The sequence below is a fragment of the Electrophorus electricus genome, chromosome 1, assembly GCF_041902795.1.
Source record: "Electrophorus electricus isolate QZ-2024a chromosome 1, ASM4190279v1, whole genome shotgun sequence".
In the NCBI taxonomy this organism is placed as follows: domain Eukaryota; kingdom Metazoa; phylum Chordata; class Actinopteri; order Gymnotiformes; family Gymnotidae; genus Electrophorus; species Electrophorus electricus.
In genome coordinates, this window is record NC_137497.1 from 4,255,847 (window position 1) to 4,271,220 (window position 15,374).

At 45.0% G+C, this 15,374-nt stretch overlaps 4 protein-coding genes across 16 annotated transcripts in view; all 4 read left to right on the forward strand.

Moving 5' to 3' along the window:
* The first annotated feature begins 16 nt into the window (after window positions 1-16).
* si:ch211-12e13.1 (uncharacterized) lies at window positions 17-2,321 on the forward strand. Its single transcript, XM_035526232.2, has 5 exons — window positions 17-391; window positions 530-693; window positions 1,001-1,246; window positions 1,389-1,553; window positions 1,847-2,321. Exons 1-5 carry the CDS (start codon window positions 147-149, stop codon window positions 2,041-2,043), a joined length of 1,017 nt encoding a protein of 338 aa, XP_035382125.1. The 5' UTR covers window positions 17-146; the 3' UTR covers window positions 2,044-2,321.
* A 1,396-nt stretch (window positions 2,322-3,717) lies between these two features.
* Window positions 3,718-5,962, forward strand: LOC145643285 (uncharacterized). The gene is made up of 5 exons (XM_035526231.2): window positions 3,718-4,095; window positions 4,234-4,397; window positions 4,684-4,929; window positions 5,054-5,218; window positions 5,490-5,962. Exons 1-5 carry the CDS (start codon window positions 3,851-3,853, stop codon window positions 5,684-5,686), a joined length of 1,017 nt encoding a protein of 338 aa, XP_035382124.1. The 5' UTR covers window positions 3,718-3,850; the 3' UTR covers window positions 5,687-5,962.
* Window positions 5,963-7,115: 1,153 nt separating this feature from the next.
* On the forward strand, window positions 7,116-9,327 carry si:ch211-12e13.12 (uncharacterized). Of its 4 annotated transcripts, none has more exons than XM_027029758.3 (3): window positions 7,116-7,204; window positions 7,617-7,853; window positions 8,047-9,327. In XM_027029758.3, exon 3 carries the CDS (start codon window positions 8,091-8,093, stop codon window positions 8,784-8,786), a length of 696 nt encoding a protein of 231 aa, XP_026885559.2. In that variant the 5' UTR covers window positions 7,116-7,204; window positions 7,617-7,853; window positions 8,047-8,090; the 3' UTR covers window positions 8,787-9,327. The 4 variants fall into 4 exon arrangements, with proteins under 4 accessions (XP_026885559.2, XP_035382154.1, XP_026885560.2 ...); XM_027029759.3 differs by having other exon boundaries at window positions 7,118-7,204; window positions 7,578-7,853; XM_035526261.2 differs by lacking the exon at window positions 7,617-7,853.
* Window positions 9,328-9,721: 394 nt separating this feature from the next.
* The window catches only part of susd1 (sushi domain containing 1), a 14,346-nt gene continuing 8,693 nt past the window's right edge, over window positions 9,722-15,374 (forward strand). For 3 of the 10 annotated variants that reach the window (XR_004776019.2, XM_035526182.2, XM_035526184.2), the window contains exons 1-5: window positions 10,161-10,435; window positions 12,406-12,540; window positions 14,573-14,722; window positions 14,836-14,988; window positions 15,144-15,323. Coding sequence is in view for 7 of the 10 variants with exons in the window: in XM_035526182.2 (XP_035382075.1) it covers window positions 10,276-10,435; window positions 12,406-12,540; window positions 14,573-14,722; window positions 14,836-14,988; window positions 15,144-15,323 (778 nt within the window). In the remaining 3 variants the exon portion in view is untranslated. Of the gene's footprint in view, window positions 9,876-10,159; window positions 10,436-11,854; window positions 12,106-12,405; window positions 12,541-14,572; window positions 14,723-14,835; window positions 14,989-15,143; window positions 15,324-15,374 lie in introns of those variants that run through there. The other 7 variants (XR_014123293.1, XR_004776020.2, XM_035526181.2 and 4 more) reach the window with 6 other exon arrangements.

Consider the following 15,374-nt stretch of genomic DNA (forward strand, 5'->3'; position numbering starts at 1 on the left):
GTTAGTGGTTCATATAGCCGCCTTATTTTTCTGAAACTGTTATATGAAAGTTAAATACGGCCACCTTTGCTCTATTATGTGTGTAACCTCCTTCTAACGTTTCTGATTGCTCTTTAACCTAAAATAGTTTCGGAACCAGAGCTGAAATGGACACGTTTTTCGCAACAATCGCTGTAGTTGGTACTGGATGTCTGAGTTATTTTTTCTATATTCATTTTTACACTTCTCACTTCCTTTTTACAACTACTACGGTGTTTGACTGGAAACGGCGCTTGCCAAGTTATGTGTATTTACTGATTAGATATATATCCCGGTCTGTTTGGAAGAAACGCGGTCAATTAACGGAGAAAAATACAAATGACGAACTTGCTTTTTCACTAATTAACTGCAGGTACGTTGATTTCAGTCGGACAAAATAACACGTTGAGCTGTGAAGTGAACGTCAGTAGGTCTGGGTGTCCTGTCATGGAGGAGCAGGATGACTGGTGTCAATCCAACAGGTGTAACCCATTATAACCCTGTCCTGTAGGTACGAGGCGACCTCTCTGCGGAGGTACTGCAGTGCTGTGGGCTATGGCGGGGACTACCCAGACAGCGAGTTTAGGGACATCCCGCTGCTCTACCCCGAGTTCCTCTTCGCCCGCTTACTCAACATGGTCGTGTGTTCAGACCGCTTTAAGTTAAATCCTCGCGGTGAGTTTTCCTTGTTTTGTTATTTTATGGATTATGGAAACCATATGTAGGAAGCAGTATTATTAAATACTTTATTTTTTACTCGCAAGGCAACAATAAAAATCGCTTCAACCCAAGATTATTTATGAAGTAACTTAACGTGAGTGCACCTTCCACCAAAGTGCTGCATTCTATTATGTTGTTATTCATAATATTACTAAGAGTGAAGCCTCTTCAACTGTGGAAACGCCCATATATATATATATATATATATATATATATATATATATATATAAATAGAAATAATGTGTGTGTGTGTCTTTGTCAGGGCTGGTGCGCGTGTGTGAGACGGTGCAACTGCTGCAGCCCCTGGACGAGCTGAAGAGAGGCACGTTCTCCTTGCAGGTGGAGGTGATGGAGTACAGGAGTGTGAGTGGAGGGGTGGAGGTGGTGCTTAGACTCAGTGCTAAAAGCCTCCAGCAGGGAGAGCTAGTCTGGACCAGCATCCTCACTCTGCTCTCCCCAAGGGCTGCGTACACACACACACTGCAGCTCGATGCACAAGATGCTGAGGGTAAGTACACGCACACACACACACACACACACACACACACACACACACACACACACACACACACACTACCAATACAGAGGGTGGCACATAGTTGCTGTATGTACACACACAACTCACTTCTCCATCCCTCTCACTCTGTCAGGAATGTGTGTGAGGTGTGTTAAGGTAGCAGTTCCATGGTGGGCAGGTGTGGGGGGTGTGTGCTCGGAGCACGTCCTCCCCGTTCCGGTCTCGGTGCTCGGGTATGGCTGTCCCACATCCCTGTGGTCTCTCTCCAGGTGTCTGGCAGAGACAGAGAAGCTGAAAGGTAAGAGGTCACCAGATCTTCTGTTCCCTGGACCACAGCTGCTCTAAGCCCACACACACAGTTTTGACTGCAACTGCCAGATACAATAACTTGGAGCACTGGTCTGAGGTCAGTTTACTGCTGTCTCTCTTGGATAGGTGGAGCTTGTTCTACATGTGTGTTAAGTCTTCCCGTACACACCAAATATAGATGTAGCTGACAGCACAGAACAAGAACTGTCAGTGTCATAAAGCACATAGACATGCACGTGTGTGTGTGTGTGTGTGTGTGTGTGTGTGTGTGTGTGTGTTCAGGAGCCGAGGCCGTGAGAGCTCCTCTCACCCTGACTGTGCGCTACACACACCCTCTCTCCTTACCGAAAGCCGTCAACATCAGGATCAGCGAGATGACAGCTGGCCCGGACACGCAGCCATGCAGAAACTACGTCCTTCACATGGAGGACCAGAGGACAGGTGCACTGCTCCTGATGGGGGCGATAGAGAGACTGTAGAATAGGAGTGGTGGGACGAAACTGTTTCTCTCCTCGGTGTGTGATGTCGTCTTACACTGAAGCCGAGAACGTCCGCTGAAAAAACTGCAGAGTTCTACGTGTGTATATACATATATACAAAATTCTACATATACATACTACTACAATCCCCTGAACACTGAGTACAAATTCCAGATGGACCCCAGGGCAGTGACCCTGTTTCAGAACACCTGAATGTTCACATGTGTGATGTGATGCAGTAAAGTGTTCCCTCATATTCAATAAAATACTTACCAGTACTCTTGTATTTTGAGCCTTTTTTTCCTCACACACTTTGCTGTCAGAAAAGCCTGTTGTATAATACAGTCTCTAGTCATTATACTACTGTTTTAAAAGGACTCTGAGCACCAGGGTTGGGCTGTAATAGCAGAGTAGGGCCATCAGGGGGCAGCAGGGGTCTAAAGCCATGCTGCTGTGCTCTATTCAGGAGCAGTGTGTCTGTCTTTTAGAGCTCTGCGGTGCCCTCAGGCCTGCCTTTTCTGTAATTACATGTATGAAAGAATGTTTCATGAGCATTATAATTAAATATTTATGAGGATGAGGAGTACAGCCTTCCTCACATGCACAATCTCATCTTGCAGGTGGAGATACTTTAACGGATGAAGATAACAGTAATCTCCCTGGATATGTGGAGAAAGGGAAATATTCATACTCCTAATTACATAAACAATTATGCAGAACTAATGGTGCACATTTTGTCTACAGGACTTTTAATCAACTGTCTCAGCCTCAGTGAAACATCTGAGAATGCTCAATTCCTGAAGGCAGAACTACAGTCTCACATACACACACTCGCTTACTCATGCAGGCAAAGCTTTTATACCCTTTGTGCTTGGTTTAGAAGGATAAGGAGGGGCAGTGTTGTGGTGGTTTAGCTGGGTGAGGGAGGCAGCTCTGTGATTGGTGTAGCTGGGTGAGGGAGGCAGCTCTGTGATTGGTGTAGCTGGGTGAGGGAGGCAGTGCTGTAATTGGTGTAGCTGAGTGAGATGCTGTGATTGGTTTAACTTGGTGAGGAAGGCAGTGCTGTAGCCGTCACTGAATGCTCACTGTCCATTTGCTGAAATCGCTGAGCTCACACTGAGCCCTTGGCACTGTGCCAGACTACTGATACTGGTGAATGTTCTTAAATACACAATACCTGAAACTATTCTGTCAGAGTTACTGTTTATGAATTGTTGTTGATCACACTGGAGAATGAAATATAATCTGGTAATTTTGTTACCAAAAAATAAATATTTGGTGACATTTATCAAATGTATACAAATCTTTATTCAACTTTATTAATATTAATTATAAAATGCATGCAAGGATTTTTGAATTAGTAGCTGAAAAAGTGCCTTATAACACCTCTGAGTCACACATAATGGACATACATATCTCATGACCAACGTTACCCCAGTTTGTTCTCTACTTCGGAGTATATTTGTAATGAGTATACAATGTTATCATAGTGAATATTTCTAAACAATAAAATATTACCTCATTCCTCTACACGTCTCTGCCTCATCGATGCCAAGTAACAAGATCATGCGATCACTATTGTATTACTTGTAGTTCGAATTTGGACATTGCGCAGCTGCCATTCCCAGGCGCTAGAGGGCAATCGAGAGGTTAATGGTTCATATAGCCGCCTTATTTTTTCTAACAATGTTACGTGAAGTTAAAAACGAAAGCTTTTCTTTGTTGTAAACGTGCGTAATCTCCTAGAATATTTTTCATTGCTTGTTAACCTAAATCTAGTTTCCAAAGACACGGAACCAGAGCTGAAATGGACACGTTTTTCGCAACAATCGCTGTAGTTGGTACTGGATGTCTGAGTTATTTTTTCTATATTCATTTTTACACTTCTCACTCCCTTTTTACAACTACTGCGGTGTTTGACTGGAAACGGCGCTTGCCAGGTTATGTGTATTTACTGATTAGATATATATCCCGGTCTGTTTGGAAGAAACGCGGTCAATTAACGGAGAAAAATACAAATGACGAACTTGCTTTTTCACTAATTAACTGCAGGTACGTTGATTTCAGTCGGACAAAATAACACGTTGAGCTGTGAAGTGAACGTCAGTAGGTCTGGGTGTCCTGTCATGGAGGAGCAGGATGACTGGTGTCAATCCAACAGGTGTAACCCATTATAACCCTGTCCTGTAGGTACGAGGCGACCTCTCTGCGGAGGTACTGCAGTGCTGTGGGCTATGGCGGGGACTACCCAGACAGCGAGTTTAGGGACATCCCGCTGCTCTACCCCGAGTTCCTCTTCGCCCGCTTACTCAACATGGTCGTATGTTCAGACCGCTTTAAGTTAAATCCTCGCGGTGAGTTTTCCTTGTGTTTTATTTTATGGATTATGGAAACCATATGTAGGGAACAGTATTATTAAATACTTTAATTTTTACTCGCAAGGCAACAATAAAAATCCCTTCCACTCAAGATTATTTATGAAGTAACTTAACGTGAGTGCACCTTCCACCAAAGTGCTGCATTCCATTATGTTGTTATTCATAATATTACTAAGAGTGAAGCCTCTTCAACTGTGGAAACGCCCATATATATATATATATATATATATATAATGTGTGTGTGTGTGTGTGTCTTTGTCAGGGCTGGTGCGCGTGTGTGAGACGGTGCAACTGCTGCAGCCCCTGGATGAGCTGAAGAGAGGCACGTTCTCCCTGCAGGTGGAGGTGATGGAGTACAGGAGTGTGAGTGGAGGGGTGGAGGTGGTGCTTAGACTCAGTGCTAAAAGCCTCCAGCAGGGAGAGCTAGTCTGGACCAGCATCCTCACTCTGCTCTCCCCAAGGGCTGCGTACACACACACACTGCAGCTCGATGCACAAGATGCTGAGGGTAAGTACACACACACACACACACACACACACACACACACACACACACTACCAATACAGAGGGTGGCACATAGTTGCTGTATGTACACACACAACTCACTTCTCCATCCCTCTCACTCTGTCAGGAATGTGTGTGAGGTGTGTTAAGGTAGCAGTTCCATGGTGGGCAGGTGTGGGGGGTGTGTGCTCGGAGCACGTCCTCCCCGTTCCGGTCTCGGTGCTCGGGTATGGCTGTCCCACATCCCTGTGGTCTCTCTCCAGGTGTCTGGCAGAGACAGAGAAGCTGAAAGGTAAGAGGTCACCAGATCTTCTGTTCCCTGGACCACAGCTGCTCTAAGCCCACACACACAGTTTTGACTGCAACTGCCAGATACAATAACTTGGAGCACTGGTCTGAGGTCAGTTTACTGCTGTCTCTCTTGGATAGGTGGAGCTTGTTCTACATGTGTGTTAAGTCTTCCCGTACACACCAAATATAGATGTAGCTGACAGCACAGAACAAGAACTGTCAGTGTCATAAAGCACATAGACATGCACGTGTGTGTTTGTGTGTGTGTTCAGGAGCCGAGGCCATGAGAGCTCCTCTCACCCTGACTGTGCGCTACACACACCCTCTCTCCTTACCGAAAGCCGTCAACATCAGGATCAGCGAGACGACAGCTGGCCCGGACACGCAGCCATGCAGAAACTACGTCCTTCACATGGAGGACCAGAGGACAGGTGCACTGCTCCTGATGGGGGCGATAGAGAGACTGTAGAATAGGAGTGGTGGGACGAAACTGTTTCTCTACTCGGTGTGTGATGTCGTGTTACACTGAAGCCGAGAACGTCCGCTGCAAAAACTGCAGAGTTCTACGTGTGTATATACATGTATACAAAATTCTACATATACATACTACTACAACCACCTGAACACTGTGAGTACAAATTCCAGATGGACCCCAGGGCAGTGACCCTGTTTCAGAACACCTGAATGTTCACACGTGTGATGTGATGCAGTAAAGTCCTCATATTCAATAAAATACTTACCAGTACTCTTGTATTTTGAGCCTTTTTTTCCTCACACACTTTGCTGTCAGAAAAGCCTGTTGTATAATACAGTCTCTAGTCATTATACTACTGTTTTAAAAGGACTCTGAGCACCAGGTTTGGGCTGTAATAGCAGAGTAGGGCCACCAGGGGGCAGCAGGGGTCTAAAGCCATGCGGCTGTGCTCTATTCAGGAGCAGTGTGTCTGTCTTTTAGAGCTCTGCGGTGCCCTCAGGCCTGCCTTGTCTGTAATTACATGTATGAAAGAATGTTTCATGAGCATTATAATTAAATATTTATGAGAATAAGGAGTACAGCCTTCCTCACAGATGCACAGATCCTCATCTTGCAGGTGGAGATACTTTAACGGATGAAGATAACAGTAATCTCCCTGCATATGTGGAGAAAGGGAAATGTCCATACTCCCAAGCTTACGTAAAATTCATCTCATAACCAGTGAAGTAGAACGACTGTGTACAGGACTCTTAATCTTAAGTGTCTCAGTCCTGAGTTATCTGTGATGTATCTGAGCATGCTTGGTTCTTGAAATTGGATCTACAGTATCTCCTAGTTGTGTCGTAAGGCCTTTATTCTCTTTGTGGTTTGTGTGCTTGGGAGGGGAGGTGCAGCACTGTGGTTGGTTTGGCTGTGTGAGGCGTGACAGGCCTGTCATAACTGTTTCTTCTGCTGCTGTTTTCTTGACTTTTTTTTTCGACGTTTCCAGACGTCAGAACGCGTAGTTTAAGACATGGTGTCACGATGAAGAATAATCCAGTTTGAACAGATCTCACACCACACAAGTTTCACAGACAAAAATCACCACATTCAAAGCATTACATGAACTACCTATGATGGGTGATTCAGAATATAATTTTTTGAGGGAAACTGCACACACTGTTTCTTATACACCCTTATGCGTAAGGAATTAACATAGGGGCAAATGAGCTGGCAGTGTGACCGTGGCGTGTCCGTGGCGTGACCGTGGTGTGCTTTGGCCATGAATGTTCTGTCACACAAACATAACAGTGATGGTTAATTCACAAAGGCCTGATTCTGTCAAACATGCTGTGTGGTAGGGAGAGATTCATTGGCTGGAGTGCAGACCCATGCACGCACAGATGCTCTGTGAGGCTCCGCCTCCTTCACAGTGATCGAGGTGGTCCAGATGGTGTGGGTATCAGCGCAATGACCTGAGCGAAACCAGAGTGAATGTTCAGAGCACTCCTACAGAGCTGAGACACTGCTTTGGTAAGACTCCACCTGCACCCTGATAACTCACATACTGTTTTTTGTGGTGTCATTAGATTGGGTGTGTGCTGTCTGAATCAGAGAGGGAGAGCTGGAGGTGGATTGTGTGTGTGTGTTTCTTAGAGAGGGAGAGGAGCTTGACTGTGTGTGTGTGTGTGTGTGTGTCAGACAGGAAGAGAAGGAATTGGACTATGTGTCAGTGAGAGAGAAAAGGAGCTTGATTGTGTGTGTGTGTGTCAGAAAGAGAGTAGGCACTTGATTGCGTATGTCAGAGAGAGAGAGAAGGAACTGGAATGTGTGTGTGTGTGTGTGTGTGTGTGTCAGAGAGGGACTTTTAAAGGAACGCTGGGTAGCAGCCTTGTCTTCCACTCAGGAATCTCATGGGGATTCAGAGTTATTTTTGCTCCATCAGAGGTTCTCCCTTCTTCACTCGCCTCAGCGGAACAAGCACCTCATGCCAGCCTCTTCTCTTCTGGAACAGTCTCTCTCCTCAGCATCAGACAGACACAGCTCTTCCTGGCACTGGGTGTGCTTAGCCCAGCCACGGCAGTGCTCCTACCTTTTAATAGCACAGTCTCTGTTAATCTCTCCTGCTCATGCGGAGGTACTAGAGTGTGGCTTTAGTGCGGTGCCAGAAGCCCTGACACAGGTAGGTCTGCTACAGTGAATGCTACATGTGCAGGGGCAGCTGCACCGTTTTATACTTTCGTTTTAATGAGTGCTGTGACATTTGATTGTATTTGTATTATTTAAAGCAATTAGTGGTGATGTGTACACTGGTTCTCGAGGTTCTTTCTCCTTTTCTTTCTCTCTTTCTGTATGTCCATCTCTCTGTCTCTCAGGCTCTGGTAGAAAAACGCCATATGTGAAGTAGCCGAAGAACCTGATGAACAGGCTCCTGTCCTCTACTGAGCATGCTACGAAAAGCACCATGCTGTTCCTGGACGCCCGCAGGACAGTGCAAAACCTACCTTTGACCTCAGTGGTCACAACCCTGGAGGAACTCTCTGCCCAGAGGTCCAGTCACCTGGACAGAGAGGCCAATGTGTGTGACAGACAGGATGGCGTGTGTGATGACACAGTGCTCAGGTCGATGTCGAATGGCCTGAGACAGATGGACAGCAACGAGCAGCTTGACGTGCGGAGAGCTGGTGAGATCCATCCCACTAGGGGGAGGAGCCAATGCGGTGAGGGGAGGAGCCAGAATGATTTCTCGGAGGCGGAGTCTAGCATGGCGGATGGCGGAGAGGAGTCTGTGGAGAGGTCGTCCTCTGTGGGTGTGAGCTGTGAGGACACGTGCATGTTGGGGTTCACACAAGTGGATGCCTGTGACAGCATCGCACTCATCGATGAAGACGACGATGATGTTTCTCTTAGAGAGAGGACCGTCACTGATGTCTCTGTTGTGGAGGGCAACGCCGCCGAGCTGGTGTGCGGCAGGGTCACGTCCATCTCCCTGGCCTCTTCTCACTCCATCTGTGAGAGGCGGGGCAATAGCTTGGTGGCCACACCTTTGCCTGAGGAAGAGGAGGAGCCATGCAAAAAGCCAAAACCCTTGTGTTGTTATTGCACAGTCCTCTAAACACATGCTGATTCAGGACACAGCTGTTACCATCCCACTTACAGTTACAGGGATGATGCTGCGGGAGGCAGCAGAGAGCAATGAGACCAATGGTCTGCACACACCGCTGAAGGCTACACGCATGTGATTCCAGTTTTTCTTCTTGGTGTTTACATTTATAGGGTTTTTATGCTGCTCTAGTCCAGAGCATGTGTTTAGTTGTCTCGATGGCAGCAATCCTTACGCTAGCATATCCAGGACATAGTCTCAGTGTTTTCTCTGCTGTGTAACGATTCCCCGACTAACATGTTAGAGTCCAGTACACACCCTGATGCACTGGACAACCACTTACAATATTTTACCATTTCAGTATCCAGCAGAGTGACAGAACATGTGAGATCCTGTGCAAAAGCACTCTTAGCACTGAATAAAGGTAATCTAAAAGAGACTATTATTCACTATTATTCACAATATTTCCTATGTTTAAATGTGTTTAATAATGTCAGGTACAGTTTCCTGCTCTGTGGCTGTTTCGCAGTAATTTCAGAAATAAAATCATTGATTGTTCATGTTTACGTGCTTATGTGGGTCTCATTCTGCCATGTTGGTGTAGTATCATACTTGTCACACTGCCAATGGGGTGTGTGTGTGTGTGTGTTGGTGGGCAGCTGGCAATCGAGTCTTCCCAGTGTTTTTTCTTACTGAATGGCAGACTTACTACTATATTTACTACTATAACCTCATTGACTACCAAAGTCAGCAGTATAACCGCAGAGAAGGAAGGACATTTCTGGAAATGCTGTGTGTGTGTGTGTGTGTGTGTGTGTGTGTGTGTGTGTGTGTGTTAAGATAATTCTGAGCTCTCTTATCTGCCTGCCCCATGTAGGGTTAACTCTCCTCCCCCAGTAGACCCTATAGGTCATACACACACACACACACACACACACACACACACTCATTCTACATATCCTCTGCATGCTGGATAGCCTGGAGTCAGCCCTGACTTTACACTGGACTCTGTCTGGAGTACTACAGTTTTCCCAAGGATAGAGCCAGATGGGCATGTCTTTTCTGGACCGCGGGAGTGCCACCTGAAAGATCTCAGAAGAGGTAAGCTGTGGAAGACGAACATCTAGACTTTACATCAACTCAGAGTCAGCCCTGACCGTAGCCCTGACCCCAACCCTGACCGTAGCCCTGACCCTGCTGCAGGAACAGGCCATGTTCCAGAACGTAGCACTTTGCAGTGCTAGCCCTGCGCAGCCAAAAATAACCATAATCACCACACACACTCCCATGTATCATGACTCTGCAATGTGTGTGTGTGAATTTGTGATAGTGGATTCACACACTGTGATGTATAACTGAAAGGTCAAAATATCTCACTGACATTCATAACCGCAAAGGGCCAAAATATCCGTCGAAGTATGTGCATGTTTGCGTGAGAAAGAGAGAGAGCTCGGTTAACCCAGCAACCCCCCTGCCCCTCTCTGCTATCTCCACAGCTCAGATGTCTGAGGGGCTTGCTACAGGAAGAGAAGAGGGAGAGGAGGATGAAGCTGAGGTCGTTAGTGTGCGGATGAGGGACGAGGGGAACACAGCCGTCATGAACAGTGCAGTGAGCATCACAGTCTTCATCCTGCTCACCACAGCCATCGCCATAATGACAGGTATGAACCCTACACACATATGTATACAGTACAGATCTCCGCAACAACCTATATCTACACATACAGTACAGATCTCCAGAGATCTCCTGAACAACCTATATCACAAAAGGACATGTAGAAAAAGTACAAAAGTATATTGTGAAAATGTAGTATGGTTAACTGGAGTTATTTCTGATTGGGAATATCTGAACAGATTTAAGGCTTTTGATGTTGCTGTGAATGAATATTCCAACGATGAAAGTGTTCAGCCTAAGAAAAGAACTGAAAACCAGCTTCAAATGTCTATCATGTATGTAGCGATGGGCTGGCCTGGCTCCATCACACCATTGGCTGCATCCAGAACCATACATTACTATACTACACATACTAATATACTATCTTTGACATACTCTTTAGTATGGCGGTTTGCAGTAGTTAAGACCATTAGGGCCAAGTCTGTGTCAAAACTGGGACGCTGCCTCTGGATGGGCTGGATTGTAACTTCTGGAAGCAAATAATAAAGTTAATACAATTCAACAGAATTTCAATACATCATTTAACATTTAATTGCTGTTTAACATTATTTTTTTTTAGTATTTATTGGGTTATCAACATTAAAACAGCCAAAGAGTCTTTCATTCAATTTTAGCTGCTTCATTTAACAGTATTTCAGGATTTCAACAGAATTTTAGCATTTTATTTTATGTTTAAACAGCTTTTAATATAATTTTACAGTTTTTCAAGATTTCATCAGTATTTAATTTTACATTTCAAGTTTTAATAATCATTTCACAGTATTTATCAGGTAATTAACGTTAAAACAGCCAAATAGCCTTTTCCCCATTTTTAGCCACTTTGTCAAGATGAAACTTGTTCATGAACTTTGCCTTTCTAGTTTTTTTTATTTATTATTATTATTTTTTTTTTATTGTAGTCTTAATAAAATGGTAAATGTAGGAGCAAATGTTTGTTGAAATATTGCAGCTTTCAAAACACCGCTGCTGAAACAGTAATGAACATTACTTGATATGGTGATGTTTACTGATGGTTGAGAAACCTTAAATCTTATACAATATGTGTCAGTTCAGGTTAATAAAAAGTTGTAATGGGTAATAGAGTGTTAGCTTATGGTTAAAGCTTTACTGTTTAATCACATTAATTCATCGGAGGTGTGCAGTTAGGTGAAAACATACCCTGACACATTACTAGCCTATAGAATTAAGTGACGATACCTACAACAGCATCTATTAAATATGCCATTAGTAATTTGTCAAATATATTAACCAGTCAAAACTTTTCTTTTCAATTGCAATTAACGTTAGCTACAACTAACATCAGCCTCCATTTAGCCAATGAAAAGCTACAGGGACTTTTATTCTGTTTAAATACATTATTGGCATTCAGTAATGGTAGAAAGAGCTCCATGTGCAACAACCACAGATGGAGGCGTTTACTCGGATGGTCAACGACCACAGATGGAGGTGTGCACTCGAGTGATCAACGACTGCAGATGGAGGCGTGTACTTGAGTGATCAACAACCGCAGATGGAGGCGTGTACTCAGGAGGTCAACGACCTCAAATGGAGGCATGTACTCGGATGGTCAATGACCACAGATGGAGGCGTGTACTCAGGAGGTCAATGACCACAGATGGAGGCGTGTACCCAGGTGTTTAATGACTACAGATGGAGGCATGTACTTGGGTGTTTGATGACCACAGTTGGAGGCATGAACTCAGCGGTCTTGTGGATGATTTCTGAGTTCTCTTACCCCAAAACCAAAACAACAGCACAAACACTAGTTTATGGGCTATGGGTGTAAGACAGGGTGTGATTTTGAACACAACAGAAATCCATGTATCTATGGAACTCCTTCATGCTGACATTACTCGTCTAAAAGAGGAAGACGATTCAGTGTGATTAAAGGTGCTGATAAAAATGATCTTCTTTCCGTTCCGTCTCCGCCTCTCTCTCCATCCCCACACCCACCAGGCGTTGGAGCAGAGGTGGATGTGTGTGCCTCCTGCCATGCGAATGCCACCTGTGAGGATAAGACCGACGGCACCGGAGGGAAAGTCTGTAACTGCATGTATGGCTTTGTGGGTAACGGGAGAACTCACTGCCAAGGTAACACACACACACACACAAATGAGATAACTCACTGCCAAGGTAACACACACACACACACAAATGAAATAACTCACTGCCAAGGTAACACACACACACACACACACAAATGAGATAACTCACTGCCAAGATAACACACACACACACACACACAAATGAGATAACTCACTGCCAAGGTAACACACACACACAGACACACACACACAAATGAGATAACTCACTGCCAAGGTAACACACACACACACACATACACACACACACACAAATGAGATAACTCACTGCCAAGGTAACACACACACACAGACACACACACACACAAATGAGATAACTCACTGCCAAGGTAACACACAGACACACACACACAAATGAGATAACTCACTGCCAAGGTAACACACACATACAGACACACACACACAAATGAGATAACTCACTGCCAAGGTAACACACACACAGACACACACAAATGAGATAACTCACTGCCAAGGTAACACACACACACAGACACACACACACAAATGAGATAACTCACTGCCAAGGTAACACACACACACACACACACACACACACACACACAAATGAGATAACTCACTGCCAAGGTAACACACACACACACAGACACACACACACAAATGAGATAACTCACTGCCAAGGTAACACACACACACACACACACACACACACACACAAATGAGATAACTCACTGCCAAGGTAACACACACACACACACACACACACAAATGAGATAACTCACTGCCAAGGTAACACACACACACACACACACACACACACACACGCGCACAAATGAGATAACTCACTGCCAAGGTAACACACACACACAGACACACACACACACACACACAAATGAGATAACTCACTGCCAAGGTAACACACACACACACACACACACACACACACACACACAAATGAGATAACTCACTGCCAAGATAACACACACACACACACGCACAAATGAGATAACTCACTGCCAAGGTAACACACACACACACACACACACAAATGAGATAACTCACTGCCAAGGTAACACACACACACACACACACACACACACACACAAATGAGATAACTCACTGCCAAGGTAACACACACACACACACAAATGAGATAACTCACTGCCAAGGTAACACATACTCACACACACACACACACACAAATGAGATAACTCACTGCCAAGGTAACACACACACACAGACACACACAAATGAGATAACTCACTGCCAAGGTAACACACAGGGAGAATGTACTGCCAAGGTTCCTCACACACACTAAATGAAAGAATTCATTGCCAAGGTTCCTCACACTCACACATGAACAAACATGAGAACTCAATGCCAATATCCCTCTCCTCCATCACTCACTCACACACACACACACGGCCTACAGCTGATTTACCTCCTTCACCAGACATTAAAGTGACGTTAAATCATTTACCTCTATCAGTACCTCACTACCTCTAACATTACATCACTACCTCTACTATTTGGTAGAACTGTATTTGAGGCTGAAAACCTTGGTGTAGATATAGAATTTATCAGTGGCTTTTCTTTGGTTGTATGGTTCCTTAGCACTATGTTGTAGACACAGCTGTTGTATATGGTCCATGTGAACTGTGGATTCCAGAGATACATGGTCACACGCAAGTGTAGTCCCTGTGCAATGCTTTCTTTGTGAACTGCATTACATATAAAATATGTTCCATGTGAAAGGTGGTTTTCTGACTATTTTTGTACCTATTGTGATGTCCGGTGTGGACCAGAGGATGGGTTTCACCTTTCAATCTTGGTTCCTCTGGAGGTTTCTTGTTCACACTCTTAGAAATGTTTCCTTGCCACTGTCACCTTTAGTGTGCTTACTTGGGGCTTGAACTCTGACATTTGTAAAGCTGCTTTGTGACAACGGCTGTTGTAAAAAGCGCTATATAAACAACTTTCGGCTGATCCTGGTAAAATCTGGTCTGTGTGACGTGGTCTATGTGAAAGTTCTCCTCAGTGTGCCTGTCCATCTTGTTCGTTAGACAAGGATGAGTGTCAGCTGGGGCGAATCTGCGGTGATCACAGCACGTGCCACAACACCCACGGCAGCTACTACTGCACCTGTGTGTCAGGCTACACCCCCACCAACCACAAGGCCGTCTTCATCCCCAACGATGGAACCTACTGCCATGGTGAGGCACCTCCAAGCCAACCGACCAGCATAAAACACATCGTAGACTTACGTCATTACATGCTATTTTCCTACTTTTATTTACCTGCGTGTGTGTGTTTTTGTTTTTCCCAGATGTAGACGAGTGTGAGGTAGAGAATATTTGCGGAGAGGGAGGTGTGTGTATGAACAAAGAAGGGGATTTCTCTTGTACTTGCCAGATTGGATACACAGTTCAGAAAGGATTCGAACCCTTCCAGCCTCTCAGAGACAAGGCCTACTGCGAGAGTACGTACAAACAAACTTCCGATTTGCGCTACATAACCATGTTGTCATTCCTAAACCTCCAAACTGTGTGTGTGTGTGCGTGCGTGCGTGCGTGTGTGTGTGTGTGTGTGTGTGTGTGTGTGTGTGTGTGTGTGTGTGTGTGTGTGTGTGTGTAGTGGTAGACTGCGGTGCTCCCCCTGTTGTCCAACATGCTGTACAGCTCTCTCCATCCAACACCCATTATGGTAGCACTGTACAGTTTGGCTGTGCAGATGGCTTTGTCTGGAGGAACGGTGTCAACACCACTGTCTGTGGCCCTGACGGACGCTGGAGTGGCCCCAGCTTGCACTGTGAAGGTAAACAAAAATAACATGACACCACACTGTGGAGGGTTTCCAACTCCAACT